Source organism: Sorex fumeus, unplaced genomic scaffold, assembly GCF_029834395.1.
Source record: "Sorex fumeus unplaced genomic scaffold, SorFum_2.1 ptg000032l, whole genome shotgun sequence".
Taxonomy (NCBI): domain Eukaryota; kingdom Metazoa; phylum Chordata; class Mammalia; order Eulipotyphla; family Soricidae; genus Sorex; species Sorex fumeus.
This window is the reverse complement of record NW_026606089.1, coordinates 12,092,023-12,112,990: the sequence shown is the minus strand read 5'-3', so window position 1 is coordinate 12,112,990 and position 20,968 is coordinate 12,092,023. Positions and strand designations below refer to the sequence as shown.

General features: G+C 56.3%; 1 protein-coding gene and 1 non-coding gene across 4 annotated transcripts in view; both read right to left on the bottom strand.

Annotated features, from left to right (window-relative positions):
- Positions 1-20,968, bottom strand: part of AP1B1 (adaptor related protein complex 1 subunit beta 1) — a 57,978-nt gene that overhangs the window by 2,149 nt on the left and 34,861 nt on the right. For 2 of the 3 annotated variants that reach the window (XM_056116557.1, XM_056116559.1), the window contains 15 exons: positions 19,875-20,065; positions 18,351-18,572; positions 14,853-14,973; positions 14,260-14,355; positions 12,648-12,763; positions 12,252-12,417; positions 7,726-7,824; positions 7,145-7,404; positions 6,001-6,202; positions 5,295-5,315; positions 4,716-4,859; positions 1,721-1,866; positions 1,010-1,139; positions 801-885; positions 68-154 (listed from right to left, as the gene is read on the bottom strand). In XM_056116557.1, the coding sequence (XP_055972532.1) occupies positions 68-154; positions 801-885; positions 1,010-1,139; positions 1,721-1,866; positions 4,716-4,859; positions 5,295-5,315; positions 6,001-6,202; positions 7,145-7,404; positions 7,726-7,824; positions 12,252-12,417; positions 12,648-12,763; positions 14,260-14,355; positions 14,853-14,973; positions 18,351-18,572; positions 19,875-20,065 (2,086 nt within the window). The remainder of the gene's footprint in view (positions 1-67; positions 155-800; positions 886-1,009; positions 1,140-1,720; positions 1,867-4,715; positions 4,860-5,294; positions 5,316-6,000; positions 6,203-7,144; positions 7,405-7,725; positions 7,825-12,251; positions 12,418-12,647; positions 12,764-14,259; positions 14,356-14,852; positions 14,974-18,350; positions 18,573-19,874; positions 20,066-20,968) is intronic. The other variant, XM_056116558.1, reaches the window with a different exon arrangement.
- LOC130025917 (small nucleolar RNA SNORD125) lies at positions 1,362-1,458 on the bottom strand. Its single transcript, XR_008792821.1, has one exon. It is a non-coding gene; the product is annotated as a small nucleolar RNA SNORD125 (small nucleolar RNA).

Below are 20,968 nucleotides of genomic sequence, written 5' to 3'. Positions count from 1 at the left end.
CGGTCAGGGGCGCGGGGGCAGGTGAGGGGCAGCGTGGCCGGGTGGGGGTGGCTGAGGGGGTCCTCACCCGCATTGAGGGGGCAGTCTCTGATCTGGAACTGGGCTTCGTTCTCATTGGGAATGTCCTTCCACGTGGCCAGGAACAGCTGCCGTTCTGGAGGGGAGCAGGACGGGGCCCAGATGAACCGAGGGCCTGGGCCTGGGGGCGAGGGAGCCCCCTGATGCTGAGGACAGACCGGAGCTGCCAATGCCTGTCCTGCTTGCCACAGCAAAGGTGGCCACCAATAGGGGCCGGAGTGGGTAAGGCACTTGCCCTGCACATGGCAGACCCGGGTTCCGTCCCCGGCAACCCACATAGTTCCCTGAGCACCTCCAGGACTGACTGCTGAATACAGAGCCAGGAGTAACCCCTGAGCATCACTGGTTGTGGCCCACAAGCCAAAAAAATAAATAAATAAAAAAATAAAAACCACTGCAGCCATCAGTGCTGGATCCAAAGCCCTGGCCCGACCCTCCCCGAAGCACCCACAATATCCCTTGCCCCACCACTCGGATGTCAGAGTCACAGAGCTTTGGGGAGAGGGAGGAGGAGGCAGCCCCAACACTGTCCTGGGGTGGGGGGAGTTGGGGATCAAGCTTGCTGTCACCCCCACACCCCTGGAGGCTGCGGCAAGGCTGAGGGCAGGCTCCAGGGCACACAGCCACTCTGCCTGGCCAGCTGGGGCTCCGCAGGGCTGGGACATGCAGGTCACAGGTGGGTAGCCTGGAAGCCGGCCGGGAGGCTCGGAGCCTCAACTCACCCATCTTTCCGTCTTCCACAAAGACGATGTGTAGCGGGTACAACGTGCTGAAGTAGAACACGTCGATGTTGTTCTTCACTGCCACCTGGGGAGGAGGGGGCCGGCCCCGGGTCACTGTTGGGATCCCTCCAAGGGGGGGGGGTCTGCTTCCTGCACCCTCCCTAAGCCCTCCAGGGTCCTGCTGGTGCAGCAGCCAGGCTGGGGCACACCTGGAGGTTGTTGAGAGGCTCCATCTTCATGACCGAGCCCACCGTGTTGAGCGGCAAGGAGATCTCCACGGTCTGGTTGGGGCTGAGCGGTGCGTGGACCTGCAGGGGGGCGGCGGGGGCCAGGCCAAAGCTGGGGAGAGAAAAGGCCCGCGGGGAGGGCGGGGAGAGCAGGACAGCTGGGCAAGCGCGTAGCTGGAGACATTCCGGCACACGGGCCCGGCCCAGCTCCCAGGACAGGCCCCTGGCCCCATGGTCTCGGCCTGCAGTGGCCTGCTGAATCCTGTCCTTCCCTTGAGGACCGAATTCCACTGAGAGGCTGGTAAGTGGCGCCCCGGGCCCACAGGGTCTCCCTGGGGAAGCAGCCCCTTCAGTCAACTTCTTAGAGGCTCAGTTTGCTCATCACTGGAGCCACTCAGGAAGAAGAATCATCAGGAAGGGCTGCGGGGGTCCCCTGAGAGTCCTCGTCTGCTCCATGCAGAGCCACAGGTGGGGGCAGAGGCAGATGGACCTTGTGACCCAAGTACTTTGAGGAAGGAGCCCAGTGCAGCCACTGGAGCTGGGGGTTTGGTGGGAAACATCCTCCGAAGGGTAGTGAAGGGGACAGATAATATGGGGCATGATCCCCCGACCCTGGCCCGCTGCAGCCCACAGGGGAGGGGGGTGGGACGTGCGGCCCGGGCTTGCAGTACGGGGTTGCCCAGTCTCGCTCACCTGTTGCGGTTGAACTGGATGGCAAAGTCGGTCATGACCTGCAGGGCCTTGTTGGTCAGCTGCAGGTCCATGGAGATGGTGCCCCCCTGGCGGGTGAAGGTGCCCGAGATTTCCAGGCCCTTGGCCTTCATGGCCGGGAGCCACACCTGCAGGGGAGAGGGCAGAGGAGTAGGGTGACTCCTGCTTCTCCTTCACTCTCAGGCACGGGACTCCCAGGCCCATCCAGGCCAGGGCAGAGGAGGTTCCTGCAGGGTCCCTTGGGACCGTGGCTACAGATGGGGACAACGGGCACAGAGACCTGCCTGCAGAAGTGGCCACTGGCTGACCCAAGTCTTCAAGGGCCCAAGAAGGGGAGCCAGGGGAGGCCGGGGCTTCTTGGGCCTCAGCCCAAGCTGGAGGCTGTCACGGTATGTTCTGGCCGGCGGAAGGAATGGGCTGGCCTGGGACTGTCCCGACTGGCCTGGCCAAGGACACCACCTAAGGGGACCTCGCCTGGCAGCCCTTGGCTGCTTGGCTGCCCTTGTTGTCTGAGTCTCAGCTCAAGAGCTGCAGCCTCGGGGAAACGCACGCAGACTCCTTCCCTAGGCGTGGCCTCGGGGCTGCGACGACAGAGGAGGGAGCTCATATGCCAATCTCTGCTTCGCTCTCTGCATCCTTGGGCCCAGCAGCAGGTGGAGGAATGGTACTGAGGGAGTGCTGCCTGGGCAGGAAAGCCCTGCCCCTGTCGGACATCTCTGGGCATCATCCTGTGGACACGCAAAACATCTCTAAGGCTGGGATTCCTACACGGGCAGCTCAGGGGCCACCTGAGGGCGAAGCTCAGCGCCCTGCCTGCTGTGTACCCCCCAAGGTGCTCTTCACTGACTCAGCAGTGTTCAGCTGAGTCCCATGACTCAGCCCAGATCCTGTCAATGGCCTCCTCTTCCGGCCACCTTTGGCACCTTTCTCATCTCTCCACAACCACCACCTGCCAATGTTGCCTTCTGAGCTCACAGATAAGGGACAGGTGATACTTAAGTGGCAGAGTACAGGCCTGGCAACAGGGGGGCTCTGAGTTTGCTCCTAGTACCACATGCTGTACCAGATGTGGTCCTGGTGGCCAGAGCACCGCTGGAACTGAGCCTCAGTTCCACAATGCCTGTGGGGAGCATCACTTATGGGTATGGCCCCTATAAGAATACAAGGTGATGTCAGTCACCTGCATGGCCGCCCCAATTCTAATGCTCCATTTTCACAGGAGTGAAAATCATCTTTGAAAATTCAAATCTGAGGGGGGTGCACAGAGAGACAGTGCAGGGGCTAGGGTTTGTACACGGAGTGCTGCTGACCCTGGTTTCAGCCCCAGCACCACGTGGTCCCCAGAGGCCCTCTGGGAGTGAGCCCTGAGCGCAGCGCCAGGACTAAGCCCTGAGCATAGTGAAAACTGGCCCCCAAGACAAAATAAGCAAATAAAACACAAGTGTGGGACCTGAGAGATACCCCAAAAGGCTGAAGCACAGCCTCTGCATGCAGGTCAAGGTCTCATCACAGCACTGCACGGTCCCCTGAGCATGACTGGGAGTGACCCCCAAGAGAAACACTGAGTATGGCCCAAAATCAAACAAAGAAAAGAAAGTTCGGGCCAGGGATGTGGCTTAAGTGACAGAGCACACGCCTGGCATGTGTGCGGCCCTGCTTTGATCCCTGGTAGCACATGTCCCCCAAGTACCACCAGGTGTGGCCCTCAAAATAGTGAAGAGAAATAAAAATAAAAGTTTGAAATAAAAAATGCAAATCTTGGGTCACAGATAGTACCAGGGTCGAAGGTTGTGGTTTTGCATGTGGCTAACCCTGGTTCGATCCCCAATATCATGTGTGTCCCAGTCCCTGAGCACTGCCAGGAGCCCCTAAGCCCCTGCTGAGTGTTGCCCCAAAGTCCTTTTAAAAAATAAGGAAGGCTAGAAAGATAGTACAGCGTGTTGGGCTCATGCCTTGCACGCAGCTGACCTGGATTCAATTCCCAGCACGACATATGGTGATCCCTGACCACTGCCAGGTGTGTCCCCAGAACAAAACCGAAACAAAGCAGAACTGATCCTTAACACCTGCAGTGCCCTCTTCCCAGCCAGCCTCATGTGATCCAGCTAGTGCCGGCCATCTGTGCTTCTCTGGAGTGATTGTGGGGGCAGTCACTGGGCTCTGGCCCTCGGAGGGCTGGGTGTATCTGCCCTGCAGGAGGCCCCTTGCCCAGGCCCTCTCTGTGCTCTGTCACCCTGCCTTGACTGCTCGGTCTCTCTTGGTCCCGGTGGTGCCCCTGTGGTTCATGGGGTCTAGCATGGACCCTCAGCATTCTCTGGAGGAAACCAGGCACTGTGATTCCCCTGCTGGCCCCAGAGCTCCGAGCTCTCGTATACAGAGCACGTCATCCTCCCTGTGCCATGACGCCTGGACAATTACTCATCCCCACAGGTGGGGAGGGAGCCCAGGCCTCGAAAGGGCTGCCAGGAAGATGCAGCTGCTGAGCTGACGGCTCCGGAAGGAAGAGTGGGCTCCGAGCTCAGGGAAAGGTAGTGCCGAGGTCGCAGGGATTCTTCCTCCAGCCGATGAGGAGGCTGAGGAATGAGTGCTTCCATTTGCGATCACTCATAACACTGGCAAGCCACTAGAACCCATTTCAGACTGCTGGCGCCAAAGCCTCAGCTCACGGCCCCTGTGGAGCCCTGGAGCAGCTGGGAACCCTCTGTGGGCCTGCCTTAATGTCCAGTGTTGTCAGAACCAGCTGGGTCCCTGCCTTCCTGTGTTTGGATCGGGACAGATAGGTCTTCACGACAGTGTCTTGTGGGATGGGGCACTGAGTCCTGAGCTTGAGGGCTGAGGGGCTCACCAGGGCAGGCTGCCTGGAGCCTCCTGGCTAATATGTCTGGAACTGCAACGACCCTCCTCCGGGATGCTCCCCACCAGGTTCACATGACCTGGTCTCTGGGAGCTGTGCCCACGAAACCCAGGTGATACTTACTGTTTTGGGGGCCACGTAAGATCCTGACAGGGTGCCCACGCCACTAGTCAGGTCAAAGAGGTCACTCAGGCCACTGCCCATGGGTGCACCCAGGTTGGCTGGTACTGCTGTTGCTGGGGGTGTCGCAAAGTTAGGACCCCCAATCTGGCAAGGAAGAGAGAGAGGTTAGAGGCTGGCCTTGGACGTTGGGACCCGAGACAAGCAGAAATGGGGCAGGGGTGCTACGGAACTGCTGGCACATCCCCTCTAAGTTGTAGAAACAAGAGTGAGGTGAGTGGAGAAGGACGCACCCCTCTCTGCCCCACGCCACGCGAGCCGTATGGCGACCTCTGGGAACAGGCTGGGGACACTGACTGGCCCATGGTCAAAAGGTGCTATGAGGAGCGAAGGTGCACCCAGGATGTCTGAGAGGGGCCGTGAGCAGGCTAGGTCACTCTGTCGGGAGGCAGTGAGGACAGGGGGTCTGGGGCAGCTAGCCCCGGCCGAGTGGGGACGCATGAGCTTGTCTGACCCTAGGCTGCCGGGCCCGTGCTCCCAGGAGCAGGAACGAAGGCTCGGTGACACAGGGCTGAACCGTACCCCTTCAGGATCATCCCCCATCTCCAAGCAGAAGCAGGTGGGGTGGAGAGAACAGGCAGCCGCATGCAGAGAAAGGCCAGGAGAAGGGGCGGGGGGAGAGAGAGAGAAAGAGAGGGAGGAAAGAGGAAAAGATCAGTCAGTGCTGCTGTATCCACGAGTTGGGGGCCCAATGAAGACAAGAACCCCGACTTCACACCCCTCTATGACCCCTGCCACAGCCCGGCCCACCCTGCCCCAGGCGTCACTGCCTGCCCGGGCTGCACCTGATGAGCCTGAGTCAGACCAAGCGACGGGCTCTACCTGCTGACGGAAGTAGCCCAAGAAGCCCCAATGCCAGTGTCACCACCCTCTTCTACAGGGGACAAGGACCGTCCCTGAACTCCCATGGCCTCCTGGCTTGGCATGCTGCCTCTGGCTGGCCCAAGTCTGGCTTCGCTTACAGGGTCAAGGTGACTAACAGGGTAGATAGGGGCCAAGAGCCGGGCCCACAGATTGGGGCCAGGTGAAGTTTCGGCAGCTGCGCCCCGGGAAGCAGGTCCCAGGGCCTCTCCAAGGCTCTATTTTCTCAGTGACAAGCAGGGAGCTACGTGACCCCCTTCAGACAACGGCAGCTAAGGGCCTTGGCTGGGGCTTGGCACAAAGCGAGGGTCTGTTCTGAAGATGGTTGCTGAAGGCCTGCGGGAGCAGGGCAGGAGCCGAGACGTACCAGACTGTCGAGGCCACCACCAAGCAGGTCCACAGCCCCCATCTGCACGGAAGAGGTGGCCAGGGGCGGACCGCTGACGGGGGGCCCAAGGTCCAGGTTGAGGAGGTCGCCCAGCAGGTCACCCTGCGTGGGGATAATGTCCGGCTGCTCGCCAGGGGGTGCTCCAGTGGGCGCTGTCTCGGGGCTCTCGGCGCTCTCGTTCCTGCAGGGACCCAAGAGCATGAGGTCAGCAGAGTGGGGGCAGGCCTGCCACAGAGAGGGGTGTCCAGAGTCCCCCTCCGGGAGGGGAATGGGGTTCACCCCACTGTTGTCCATGTGCCCTTTTCCTCTGCCCGACTTTCCTGCATCCTCACAGCTGGTCCTCTCCACCCCTCGGCCCCTGCCGGTCCCAGTGGCTGGTCTCCTTGGCTGGGCAAACCTCGGGGTGGGGGGGGGGGGAAGACACCAATGACCATGATAGACAGGGCTGTGGGCAGAGCCCAGTCTGGGGCAGTGGCATTCTCTGTGCCCACTGTCCTTGTCTGGAAATGGGGACACCATCTCTCAGCACTGGAGGAAGGACCAAAGAGGTCGCCTCATCAGGTGCCGCCAGCTGCAGTGTGCAATCAGTGGGAGGGGTGAGACCTGCCAAGGGCACATGGGCACATGGGCCCGAAAGCCTGGGCACCCACGGAGAGTGTGAGAGAGTGAATGGGTCTGAGGATATGAAGAGTATGTGTGTGTGAGTGTGTATGCATGAGTAAGAGTATGAGAGTGAGTATATGTGTGCATGCGACTTATGAGTATGTAGGAGTGACTGTGCATGTGTATGTAGGTGTGTGTGTGTGTGAGAGAGAGAGAGTGTGTGGGTATGTATGAGGGTCTGAGAATGAGTGTGTATATGTGAGAGTATAAGTGTGTGTGAGAGTGGGTGTGAGACTGTGAGTGGAACTGTGTGACTGTGAGTGGAACTGTGTGAGTGTATGTATGAGAATGTGAGTGTGTGAGAGGTTGTGTGTGTCAGGGACAGTAGGCTGAGTTCCACTGTGTGTACATGCTATGGAGTATATGTAAGAGTGTGTGTGAGAGCTGGTGTGTGTGTGTGTGTGTGTGTGTGTGTGTTGATTAGGGGAGACTGAGCCCCATGCCCGCCCACTTCACTCACGAGGCTGTGCGGGGGGGCAGGCTCTTGTGCACAGCCCCCCGGCCCCCCTCCACAAAGGCGCTGGGGGGCTTGTGGTAAACGGACGCCAGGGTGCCGATGTAGCAGATGAGCTCGTCCAGCAGTGTGGGCTCGATGAGGTCCGTCTCCTCAGAGATGAGTGGCTTCTCGGCCAACACCACCTCCTTGGCGGCCACCGGGTCCGTGGAAAGCAGACGCCAGTAGATGTAGCCTCGGTCCCGCAAGTCGGGGTTGTCTGAGTCCTTGGGGGGGGGGGGGTAGGAAAGTCAGAGGGGAAGGGAAGCTCATGATGCAAGGGTGTGCCCAGGGCCGCTGGCAGCATCCCGAGCACAGCTGGGAGCACTCCATCCCGACTCTCTGCCCCTGCTTCCTCGCCGACCCTCTGCTTCTCTCAAGAACTCAATGGATGTCATTCCATCTCTGATCTGCAGCCACGCTCCCTGAGCGGGGATCTGGGACTTCGTGGGGGCCATACACCCACCAGTGTCTCAGGGACGGACCAGGTCTGGCTCCCTGGACCCAAAAACCCCCTGTTGGGCACAGTGGGGAGCCGGGGTACCCACCTGCGTGGCCAGGCTGAGGACCTGCTGCACGAGCTCCTGGGTCTCGGTGGGCTTTTTCAGAAAGAGCTTCACAATGGCGGTCAGCAGCTGCAGCTGGACCTGTGGGGACAAGGTGACAAGAGTCTAGGGTTTCGTGGGTGGAGAGAAGGAAACCAGGGCCAGAGACAGCACAGGAGGTAAGGTGCTTGCCTTGCATGCGCTTAATCCTGGCTTGAATCCTCAGATCTACAGGGGTCACTCCTGAGCACAGAGCCAGGAATTGTTCTTAAAGCATCACTGGGTGTATCTCCCACCCCCATAATAGCACTATAGCACTGTCCTCCCGTTGTTCATTGGTTTGCTTGAGCAGGCACCAGTAACGTCTCACAACAAATTGTGAGACTTGTTACTGTTTTTGGCATATCAAATATGTCATGGGTAGCTTGCCAGACTTTGCTGTGCGAGCAAAATACTCTTGGTAGCTTGCCGGGCTCTCCGAGAGGGGCAGAGGAATCGAATCTGTGTCGGCGGTGTGCAAGGTAAACGCCCAACCCGCTGTGCTATCTCTCCAGCCCCACCCCCATAATAAGAAAGGAAATAAAACGAAATTTCTCAAAGAGGAAAAAGGGTGCAATCAAGGGCCCAGGAAAGCAAGAACAGCTTTCTTGGGTTTGGGGTGGGCTGTGATCATATGCCCTGGCCAGCAGGGGGTGCTGTGCGGCAGAGCAGCCCCAGCCTCCTCAGCGCCAATTCAAGCTGGCATCATTTGGCAGGTGTCCTGCTCTAGGGTCATGGAAACCTCAGGGCACCAGTCTGGTAACAATTTGCTCAGGGCTTTTAAAGGTGACACGTGTAGTCGGAAGGCTTTTTTTCCACCCCGGTAGGCACACCCGGCTTGCTCAGGGCTCACTCCTGGCTCTGCACTAAAGGATCATTCCTGGCAGGGTTCAGAGGGCCACGTGCGATGGTGGGGATCATAGCTGGGTCGGCTGTTTGGGATCCCGGGGATTGAAGCCGGGTCGGCTGCGTGCAAAGAAAATGCCCTACCCACTATACTACTGCTCTGCCACCCTGGTAGGCATCTTAAAAGGAAACCTGTCAAGAGGCAGAGATGGTACCAGGGAGGCCCAGCAGGGCCCACAGAGCCGGCCTGTGGCCTGGTAGTCTCTTACGCTGCTGTTGCCTTTAGCTGGGTCTGAACCGTCTTGCCTCATGGCTTGTGAGTCAGCGATCTACAAACTTCATCAGCGTTCCTGTACCCCATGATTGTTGCTGCCCTCAAAGGATTAGACATGCCTCCATGCTTCCCAGCGGCTAGGTTCTCGTGGGGAGAGCATCCCTGAGGCCCAGGGTCAGTGCCTGTCACCGTGGCCACCTTGCTCCTCTGCAGTCTCAGGCACGAAGCAGAGCAAATGCTGAAGGAGCAGTGGCTGATGGGAAACACTCTCTGCAAAGACAAGTCTCTGCACGGTCCTTCCCAAGCCACCTCTCCTTCCTGCTGACACTGGGTCAAGGTACCCAGTTTTCTTCTCTTTGTTTCTGGGTCACATCTGGTGATGCTCAGGGGTTGCCCCTGATGGGGCAGAGGGAAATGTATTTGATACTGGGGACTGAACTCAAGTTGGCCCTGTGCCAGGCAAGCACCTTCCCCTCTTTGCCCTCTCTGATCCAGTACAAGGTGGTCTCAGATCCTGTGCCAGGGCCTGGTCTGTGAAAGCAGGGGAGGGTCTTACTGAATTGAGTGTCTTAATGACCCTGGCACGCAGGGTGGTTTGAGGCCAGAGGTAGGACAGAGGAAGGGGGGGATGTGGCCAGCCTGGGGCAGCCTCCAAGGCAGAAAGGAGTCAGCTGGAGCCCGGCTTGCAGAACTGGCTGTGGCCCTGGTTTGGGGACCGAGAAGCAGGGAGAGATGTGGCTTCCCCTTACTAGGGCAGATGCTGTGACTTTTTTGGGGGCCACACCCAACTCACTGCTCTGGGTTTGCTCCTGGCATTAGTGGGAATGAAACTGAGGTAGCCACATATAAAGTATGCACGCTAACCCTTTGAGCTATTTCCCTGGCTCTGTCTTTTTTGATGTCAGGGATGGAGACGGGAAGCATGCGCTCCACCACTGAGCTATGTATGGCCTTGGCCCCAGGGTGTTCTTAAGGGGGTTAGAAGATAAAAAGTTTATGGTGGCTTCCTTGGACCCGGGGCTAGCGCCCTCCTTGCTACCAAGGAGGTGGTGCTGGCCGAGAGGCCGCTCATTTCCGGGAGACGGACCTCATATAATGATCACTTAGGCTCTGTAACTTCCTGATGGATCACCTAGACAAAACCTTGGGATTTTTAATTACCTGGCCTTTAGTAGGAAGCATATCACCGCTGGGTGTGTGTGTGTGGAGGGGGGCTGGGAGGGGATAGGACAGAGGCAGGAGTGGGGGGGGAGGCACAATGCAACTGGTAGAGAGAAGCTGACACTGGGGGAGGGAGTGGGATTAGCATGTTTATGCCTGAACATTCTATTGTAAATACCTTATAAAAACAAACAGATTTCCAGTGTTGGAAGCCACTCCTGGTCTTGCTCTGGGGGCACGGCACTCTTGCAGTGCTCAAGTAATGATGCAGCGCTAGGAACCGAACCCTGGCCTCCTGCACGCAGAGCATGCCCTAAGCTAGCTCTCCAGCACCCTTGCCAAGAGTCCCAGAGGCCTAGAATGAGGGAAGGTGCAAAGAAACACCCAGACAAGTCCCCATGCAAAGCGTTGTCTTCTTTAGGGAGTGCTGAACTGTGCCGTGAACCCGGAGGCCAAAGGAACAGGCCACTAAAAACCCCACAGCCACCCAGCTATGGCGGCGGGGACGAGCCTGCCCAGCACTGCAGCCCCTCTTTGGTCCCCTCCCCAGGTTCCTGCTCGGCTCTCTCCCTCCGCCAACTCCTCTAACTGGCTCCTCAGCAGGCCGTGTGGCGAGCGGAGAGACTGGAAAGATTCACTAGAACACTCGGGAAGGCTCGTCGTGGCAGGAATCCCGGGCACCACTGGGTGGCTGGGGCAGGCCAGGTCGCCCTCGGCTCTGCTGCCCAGACCAGGGAAGAGGCGGGGAAGGCGAGAAGGGAGACAGCCCCGCGGCGGGCGGGCTTGGCAGGCAGTGGCTGGAAGTGGGTGCTGGTGGCAATTGTTACTATGACTCTGACAGACATCTGCTGTTTCTGCCCACCCGGCATCCCTGCAAGCTCCCGTGAACACAAATGCTGGCTTCCCTCAGAATCTCCCTGCGCGCCGCCTCCCTCAAGAACCCCAACACCAGATGGGCACTGGACTGGCCCATGGGAGCTACAGATCCAGGATCACACCAAGGGGCCTGGACTGTTGCTGGAACTATGGAAGCTGGCGGCCGCCCAGTCACTGTGCTGTCAGGGATAGCCCTTATCTGTTGACCCCTGTGGGCCGCAGTAACGGAAAGGGACAGTCACAGCCCGGGGGTGCTGGAGAGAGCTGTGTCCCCTGGTGTCGGAGCTCAGTGTCCTTTTCCTGCCCAGATCAGTTCTTTCAAACCCGAATAGAGAAGGAAAGAATAAAGCTGGAGGCAAAACTAGGGATGGTGATGAGTAAGGTCCATTCATGTCTGAGACAGGACTGTAAGCCAGAGCCCTCTCTACATCAAGGTATCTGCACAGCGACTCCAGCGCCCAGGCACAGGCCTTTCATTCAAGCATTCTACGTCTAAGAACATGTCCATCCCCTCCCCCCCACCACAGCGGGGGCCACAATGCAGCCGGGAGGGTTCTTGCCTTGCATAAGGCCGACTCGGATTTGCTCCCCACATCCCATGTGGTCCCCTGAGCCTCACCAGGAGTGATCCCTGAGCACAGAGCTAGGAGTAAGCCCTGAGCATCGCTGAGTGTGGGCCAACCCTCTCCCCCACTCCAAAAAGAAAAAAAGAATAGTCCACAATAAACAAAATGTAAACTGTCTCTGGAGCTTTCCCATGAAACTGGCAAGTAATGAGATCTAGGAACGCAGCGAGAGGGAGACTTTTCCCTCTGTCTTCTTTCATCTTTTCATTTTGAACTAAGTCAGTATCAAGTACTCAAAGGTAAGTATGAAAGAGAGTGGGAAGCTTTCTTTGGGGCAGGAGAGGGAGCTGTCGGGCTGGGGCCACACCCTGCCGCCTTCAGGAGTGACCCCAGGTGGTGCTCAGGGGATCCTATGGGGTGCCGGGGATCCAATCAGGGTCCTGGCCACATGCGAGGCCGGGCCTTATCTCTGGTGCTATCTCTCTGGTCCCCAAAGCGGTACACCTTTGACTGTTGGCTGCTCACACACAGCCAAGTGGCCTCACTCCTCTCAGCTACTGCAGCCCAAGAGGAAATGGGCCAGAGGTCCACCCGCAGACCTGCTGGCCCAGGAGGAACTTCCAGGACAGATGGCAGGGGTATCAAGCTGCCAGTTTCCTGCCCACTCGGCTCACCTGGGTGATCTCAGGCCCGCTCGTGGCTCACCTGGGTGATCTCAGGCCCGCTCGTGGCTCACCCGGGTGATCTCAGGCCCGCCTGCGGCTCACCTGGGTGCTCTCATCATGGAAGCCCTCGAGGAAGCTCTCCAGCAGCTCATCCGCATTGTCGATGCGCTCCGCGTACTCGCCCACGATCCAGATCATGGCCGCCCGGGCCTCGGGCTCGTCTAGGGAGTCCAGGTTCTCACACAGGGTGGCGATCACGCTCTCATACCTGGGGACCAGGGCACAGCTGGCTGGTGAGGCCCGAAGGGGCCTGGTGGGGCGTGGGGAGGGGGGCAAGAGAAACCAAGAGCAGCCCATGGGACGGTAGGAAAGAACAGAGGATGGGGAAGCGCCGTTTCTGTTATTTAGCGTAAGGAGAGGGTGAGGGCAGCCCAGGGGTTTCTCTAGGACGCGAACGGTGGCAGAGACGGAAGGGTGTGCCGAGGGGCTGGCACATACTTATTTGGGTACTTGCGGAAGATGTCCTTGATGACCACAATGGCTTCCTGGACCACGTAGTTGACCTTGGTCTGGATAAGGTCCAGCAGCGTGCTCACGCAGCGCTCTGCAGATTGCTGTGTGGGAAGAGGAGCAGGTGGCTGAGGCGCTGTGCCCCCTGCCAAGGCACTGGCAGCAGTGTCTTGATCATACCCACACACAGGGAGAGAGAGCCCTCCCCCTGGAGGGCAGGGCCCCAGGGAAGCGAAGGAGATGGAGAAGTTCGGAGGCAGCACATGAGAACACCGGGCATGGGGGGGTCACCCTACTTCGGGCAGAAAGTCTGAACCTTCCTCTCCTCTACTCCTATTTTTTTTTTTGGGCTTTTTGGGTCAAACCTGGTGATGCTCAGGATACCATATGGGTTGCCAGCTCCTGCACTCCTCTACTTCTTTTACCAAATTGGCTCCTGGGAACCAAAAATACCCACCCCCGTGCCAGGTCCCGATGGGCAGGCCTGTTGTGGGGGCCACTGCCAGGGCCAAGGGGCTGAATCAGGGGCTCAGCTGTCCCAGGATCTGCACACCCCCAGTCAGCCCATTTAAACAGAATCGAGCTCATTTGACTAAGCAACATCTCCATGGGCAGAGTAGAGGGAGAAAATGCCGGGATGCGGGGTCTGGAGGGTGGGAACCTTGGAAAGAGGCACATACAACAGAACCAAGTGGCCTGGCCAAAAAGAGCAGAGCCCCTGGGCCAGAACTCCTTGCAGTGAAAACTAAGTCTGCTGAGGTCGCCACCCTCTTGGGACTGCCCACTTTTTTGGTTAATGTTGCAGAAGGAGGACTGCCTAGATGCCTGTGGGTGGCACTGGGGTTTGAACTCATGGCTCTGCCCTTGCCAGGCAGGTGCTTCAAGCCACAGAACCATTTTATGTGTGTGTGCTTGGTGCCGGGGATAAAACCCAGGACCTCACATATGAGGCAAGTGCTCCCTACTGAACCACAGCCCCCCCCCCCCCCCAAGTCCACCAGGGAGCCTCCAGGCATCAAACAGTGGTCTGTGCTGATCATGGGGTTTGGACTCATGACCGTGGACTCGCCAGCAAGTGCTTTAAGCCACTGAGCCATTCTTTGGGCCCTGCTGGGTGAATTTTATCTGTAGTGACTTGATTGCTGGCTGCTAAGGATCAGGGATATGACTGAACAGTAAAGCGCAAGCCTTGCATTCATGAGACCTAGATCTATTTGATCCCCAGCACAAAAATAAAAATTAAAAAAAAATTTTGAGAGATTATTGGGAGGTGGCAGAGTGACAGTACAACGAACAGGGTGCTTCCCTTGCATGTGGCTGACCTAGGTTCGACTCCCAGCACCCCATATGGTCCCCCAAGCCCGCCAGGAGTGATCCTGGAGTATAGAGCAAGGAGTAAGTCCTGAGAAACTCAGGTGTGGCCCAAGTATGACATTAACAAAAAAGTGTACGAGTAAGAAGGAACCCTGGTACCTTGGCATGCTGACCCTGGAGACCTTTCTGGACTACTAGCAGCAGGTAAGTCATGTTAGAACAGACTGGTTTCCTGAGTTCAGCTTTCCTTCTCTGTCCCTTACCTACGGCAGTCCCAGAGCCTCACCTCCACCTTGATGGCACAGCGGCCGATGGCTCGCACAGCCTTGCGTACGAAGTCCACATCTACCTCTGTCGCATACTCCTTCAGTTCTGCCAACACCTGGCAGCCAAGCAGAGAGACAGAGTCAGGGTGGCGGTGATCTGCCCCAAATCCCCAGCACAGCATGTGGTCCTCTTAGCACTGTCACAGTGTTCACTCACCAAAAATATATACATACATATATGCATACATACAAACATACACACACATATATCATGGGTAGCTTGCCAGGCTTTGCCGTGCAGGCGAGATACTCTCGGTAGCTTGCCGGGCTATATCCCCCAACTATTAGTTAGTATTTGCAAAGTGACTGTTTATGTTTTAATTTTATTTTTCTTTTGGGCCATACTCAGCACACTCAGGGACCATGTAGTGCTGGGGATCAGGCACAGGTCCCCCTCATGAAAAACATGTGTTTAGCCCACTGAGCCGCCCCCTCCAGTCGCACAGCGTTTAGCCCTGATCCCCATGCTAAACTCTCTTCACTATGAGCAGTGAAGTCTGGCACTGCAAGAGCCGCCTTCCAAATGCCAAAGCTTGTGCCCCCAGCTACCGACCTGGGCGATGTTGGCCTGCGAGGCCAGACGGATCATGATGTCCAGCTTCTCCAGCTTCACATAGATGGGGTCATTGTACTTCACAAAGAAGACCTTCATCTCATGCTTCAGGATCTCTGGCCTGGGGGCGAGACAGGGTGGCCCCAAGAGTAGGAAGTCAGGCATCCTTCCCTGTCCCACCTCTGGGACCTGAGATAAGCTGGATACCCAGCACATGGTCATTGCCTTGACTGCCTGTTGCAGAGGGCCCGCTGACTGGCCTATGTGTCCAAGCACACCCCAGAAGGGTAGAGGAGAAGAGCAAAGCGGGGAGGGCCCCCCTCCCCACCCCTTCTTGGCAGAAACCCAGGTACTGAGCCTCAAAAGAGCTTCCCCGGGTGTGGGAGGGAGTGAGCTCTGTGCAACCCCCAGCCCGGCTAGAGGAGGAAGCCTGTGTGTGGGCTCCTCAGGCCTGCCCCGCGCCCATCTGTTTCTCTTCTCCTGACCACAGTGATAATTCATCTCAATGAAAAACAATGAACTCCCAAGCTCGGTGAATTCTATGGTGTGTGCTGAAGGCAAAGGGGATGAGGGGTGGAAAAACTGATAAGAGGGTTTTACTGGGCGGTGCGATGGCACTGGGACTCTGGTGGGTGTGAGGTGTCGGACACACACGGGGCTCTGAGGCTATCCTCCTGAAAACTGTGCCTAACACTAACTGTGCTCCAACACTAAACCAATGAATAAAAAACCAATAGTACCGGGGGCCTGGGGCCTACCTCAGTGGCTTGGAGCACCTGTTTGCGAACATAAGACCGAATATGAATTGAATATGAATATCAATCCAGTGTATGATGCTGTGTGCTGGTGTGGACCAGAAGGCTTAACTTTCTGTGCCCAGCAGCTGTGCTGTGATTCCCTCATTTTACTTTCTGACCACACTACTTGAGACGGACACGTGAGCACTCTGGTCAGGAAGTGGTATGGCCCTGCAAGCACCACAGTAACACAACCGCCAGTTGTATTCTCTGGACGCAAGCTCAAGCACCACAGTGGAAGGAGCACAACCTCCAGGGAGCACTGAAACGAGGCAGGTGAGGCATCCAACCCGGTGAGAAGCACTATTAAGGGTGACACGACAACCAGGTACATGTGTACCCCACTCCCCACCCGTCAGCATCATGCTATGGCCACGACAAAGGGAAGAGGGAGAATAAATTAATGAAAACACACACACACACACACACACACACACCACACCACAAAGGCTGGAGTGATAGTTGCCTTGCACAGTCAACACACACTCACAAAAAACAAACAAACCACAAAACAAAACAACAACAACAACAATAAAAAACACCAAACAGAGCCAGGGATGTGGCTCAAGTCTCAGAGCACATGTTTTGCATGGGTGATACCCTGTATTTAATTCCTGTCACTGTGTGACCCCTGAGCACTTCCCGGTGTGGTCCCCACAAGCAATATAAAATAAATCAAATAAAAAGAAACTTTAGCATCAGAACAACTACAGGCGGATTCCCAGGAACCAATCAGTCCAGTGAATCTCTGAAGGTGGGGGTGCTGCCGGGGTCCCTGACACGGATCCTCTGGAACGCGGTTGCCAAGAGTCATGACTGATGCCTGCCTCCATCCTCGCCACACAAAGGGCTGTGAGAATGGAGCACAGGTGTCACCACGCCTCCTGCATCAGGCACCATCCATCTCCTTCTTATGTTCCTTTAAAAAAAAAATTAGAAATGCCACGGTATCCAACCCAGGGCTCACACATGGCTGTCCAGTGCTCTACCGCTGAGCCCCCCATACCTGGATGCCCACCTCATTGTTCTTAGATGAGAGGGGACAGGCCTTCCCCAGATCAACTATCAACCCCCCAGAAAGGTGGGTGCCAGGAGACACCCCCCACCTCCGCTATCCTGCTATACCTTTCTGGAACTGAAGGAAGATACCACTTGGCTGACAGCTGCCCTTGCCATCCTGGGGCTATCTTGTTCTTCAGAGATTAGGCAGGCTAAGAACAGCACCCAGGATGGTTGGGGTGCAGAGGTGGCTGGAGGGAACTGGGGACACTGGTGGCAGGAAATATATACTGGTGAAGGGATGACTGTTGGAACATTGTGTAACTGAAACCCAATCATGAACAACTTTGTAACTGCATCTCATGGAGATTCAATAATAAATCAATCAATAAAATTAATTAAAAAAAACCCAGCACCCGGAGCCCCCCAACTTATCAAGGATGTCCATGTCACCTCTCCTCACTAAATGCTGTGATGCCCTAGTCTCAGCCTTGGAAAGATTTCCCATACTTATCTCCCAAACCTTCACGCATTGTTGGATTCCTCTGTTATCTCTGGGCCCCGAGAACCCGAATGACACTCCAATAAGGTGTCTTTGAGGAGACAATGTTGGTAGGAAGCCCTTGTTCTCCAAGAGTCCCTGTTCCTGGCAATTGGGCTGCACTCATACAGCAAGGCTCATGCCTGAGTTAGCTGCTGAGCAAGCCGGCTGGCCACAAGGGCAGAACAGAATCACAGAGTTCCACCACAAGAGCTACAGGGCTCCCTCACTCATCATCCCTTAAGAGTCCTGCCTGCCCTGGGCCCCTCGGGCCAGCTACTGCTGTTTTTCAGTGAGTAGATGCCCGGTATGTGTTGGCTATTCTAGTCATGGCCCTGGGTGGAGGGAACGGGCTACACCAAGCTCTGGCTTTGATCTTGTTTCTGGCTATTCTCAGCAGTGTGCGGTGCTGGGGACTGAAATTGGGCTTCTGGCTCTTTGAGCTGTCAGACACTCATACCAGTCATTCACTATTCACACACATACACTGGCATGCATGCACGCTTGAATCATACTGTTCACACAATCATGCATGTACACACACATATGCATGTACGAGCCATCCCCTGTCCACACAGATAGGCATGAGTTGTCCACTGTCCATGGTTCAGGTGCACCATGCTAGGGGCTGGGGCGAGAGTGCACTGAGCACCTACCTTGCACACAGCAGACAGGGATTTGATCCTTGGCATCACATAAGGTCCCCTGAGCACACCAGGAGTAACTTCTGAGCACAGAGCCAGAGTAAGTGCTGAGCACAGCTAGGTGTGGCTCCCAAAACAATTCATTTTGAAGAAGCACTACACTGGCCAAGGCTAAGCCGGGGTTTCTCTATCCCATCTCTACTGATATCTTGCTTGCATAATCTTTTGGGGGTGGGGTTGGGAGGTATCCTGTCCACTGTAGGATGTAAAGCAGCATGTACCCCCTAACATCAGCTATACCCTCTCAGTTGCATACACTAAAAGCGTTAGGCCTGAGGATGAGCTAATGCCAAGTATTCCTGGGGAGACAAAGCCGCCACCTGCCACAAAATCCTGGATGATGTCCTCTGTCTCCCTGAGCGGAGACAGGTCAGTTTCCCTGGGATTCCATCCCAAGTAGCAGTCTGGTCTTTTCCTGCGTACCACACAGGCCACCTGGCTGCCACTGTCCTGGTACCTTTTCTGAACGATGAGGTTGATGTTACGCAGGGCCACATACTGCAGCTCAGGCTCGGCCGAGAGCAGAGTGACCAGGGGTGGGGCCAGCTTCTTGAGCAGTGTCCCGTAGTAGTCCAGGTCCTTGGACAGCATCTCCATGAACTTCATCAGCACTTTGACAGCTGACAGCACCACGGCAGAGTTGGCGTGGGAGAGTCTGGGGGTGACACGCTCGCAGATGCTGGGGTTCAACCCAAGGCAGCAAACAGGAGAAAGAGACAGAAGGAAACATCCTGTTTTTGGCTTATCGAGATGGTATGTCTTGAGGCCAGAGTCAGAGTGTATCGGGTAAGCTTCTCGCCTTGCACGTGGCTGACCCGGGTTCAATCCCTGGCATCCCATATGGTCCCCTGAGCACCACCAGGAGTGATCCCTGAGCGCAGAGCCAGGAGTAACCCGAGTATCACCAGGTTTGGCTCTCCCTCCGGGGGGACCCAAAACCAAATTCAAAAGACCTGAAACAAAAAGCACATCTTTTTGCCTTTTGTTATTTTCAGGACACACTTGGTGGTACTCAGGTTTACTCCAGGCTCTGTGCTCAGGAGTGGCCCTGGCTCAGGGAACCATATAAGGTGGCAGGAATTGAACCTGGATCAGTTACGTGCAAAGAAAGTGCTTAAACCCTAGCACTATATCACTGGCTCTTGATGTCTATATGAAGATAACCAAGATTCTGGTCCTATTTCCTTCTAACCAACCCCAAGCATGCTAAACCCATTCTCAGCCTCAGTTTTCTCATCCAGAAAATGAAAACAACAATGCCAGCCTCACAGGGCTGCTGAGGGTATACTTGAGGGCATAACTGATGTTAGGGGTACATGCGGGTAGGGCGTTGGCTTTGCACACGGCTGACCTGGATTCGATTCCCAGGATCCCATATGTATGGTCCCCTGAGCACTTCCAGGAGTAATTTCTGAGTGCAGAGGCAGGAGTAACCCTTGTGCCTCACTGGGTGTGACCCAAATAAATAAATAAAATAAAATAAATAAATAAAAAATAAAATAAAAAAGATGAAGCACTGGGCAAAGCACCTGACATGTGGTTAATCATTCATGTCAGCTCCCTCCCTTCCCTTGCTGTCTGGGCGTCAAAGGGGCAGGCTAGCAGAGTGGTGAGGACAGAGTCAGAGAAGCCTCTCTCTAAGCTGGAACTTCCTTACTGTGAAGAGAGGACTAGGCTGCATCTGCCGGGTCTGCCATCAGAACTAACGGTGGGAAGCATCTGGCAGAGTCCAGATAGATGAAAACCCAAAGACCGAGGGCTCTGCTGTCGCCCATCGCCTTTCTCAGAGCCCCTAGGTCAAGTTCAGCTTCCGTTCTGTCTGCACCCCCCAGTATGCGGTTAGTGGGCTGCCTAAAGCATACCCCCGAGAGCCTGGCTCTGGCCTCCCCTGTGTTGACAGGTGACCTGTGGGGGCTCTTTGGAGGCCTGTGGCCTAGCTCAGGGCTGGAGGACGGCAGCCTGCTCTGGCCAATCCGCTTACCTCTGCGCCTCGCGATCATCCTTGGGGGTGTAGTTGGCCAGGCAGTCCAGGATGAAGATCTGGCCCCACTCGGTACACTCGTTCAGGGCTGTCAGCAGCTTGTTGATGGACTGTGGGTTCAGGTCGAGCAGGTTGCTGCTGGGGTGAGACTCGGCAATCTCTGAGAGAGCCGCCACTGCGTTTGCCACCACCTGGCAGAGAGGGTAGAAGGGGCAGAGGCTGGGGAGAGGGAGGGAGGGTTGCCGCTTACAAGTCGGGGGCTGATGATGCTGACTGGTCAGAAGCCAAATACCAGGGCTGGAGTAATAGGACAGCGGCTGCCTTGCACACAGCTGACCTGGTTCAATTCCCGGCATCCCGTATGGTCCCTAAGTCACATCAGGAATAATTCCTGAATGCAGAGCGAGGAGTAACCCCTGAGCGCACCCGTGTGGTCCAAGAACAAAAAGTAAATAAAAGGAACATGGGACCCAATGGGAAGATGTGGAGTGCTGAGACATGCCAAGCATCCACCCTACTGGTTTCTCTGTAAGCTGAACTAAAGTCTAAAGTCTAAAAAGACCATGGAGGGGCCAGAGCCATAGTACAGCGGGTAGGGCGTTTGCCTTGCATGCGGCCGACCTGGGTTCGATCCCCGGCATTCTATACGGTTCCCCCAAGCACCACCAGGAGTAATTCCTGAGTGCAGAGCCAGGAATAACCCCTGAGCATCGCTGGGTGTGACCCAAAAAGAAAAGAAAAAAAAAGACCATGGAGCCAAAGTGACAGTACAGCAGAGAGGGTGCTAGTCTTGGTTGCATGCAGCCAACCCAGGTTTATCCGTGGTACCCAGAAGGTCCCCTGAGCCCGCCAGGAGTGATTCTTGAGCATAGAGCCAAGAGTAAGCCCTTAACACCCCTAGGTGTGGTCCCCAAACAAACAAACAAAACAAACAAAAAAGGGTCAGCCATTAGAGGAAAGAAAAGAGCAAAACAAACACGACTCTCTAGTCCAAAAGTCTCCCCATCCCCATCTACCTGGCACTCCATCTACCTCCGGGGCTGGTCAACTGTGCTTCTCAGGGCAAGAAGTCTGCCAGAACCCCTTGGGGTTGC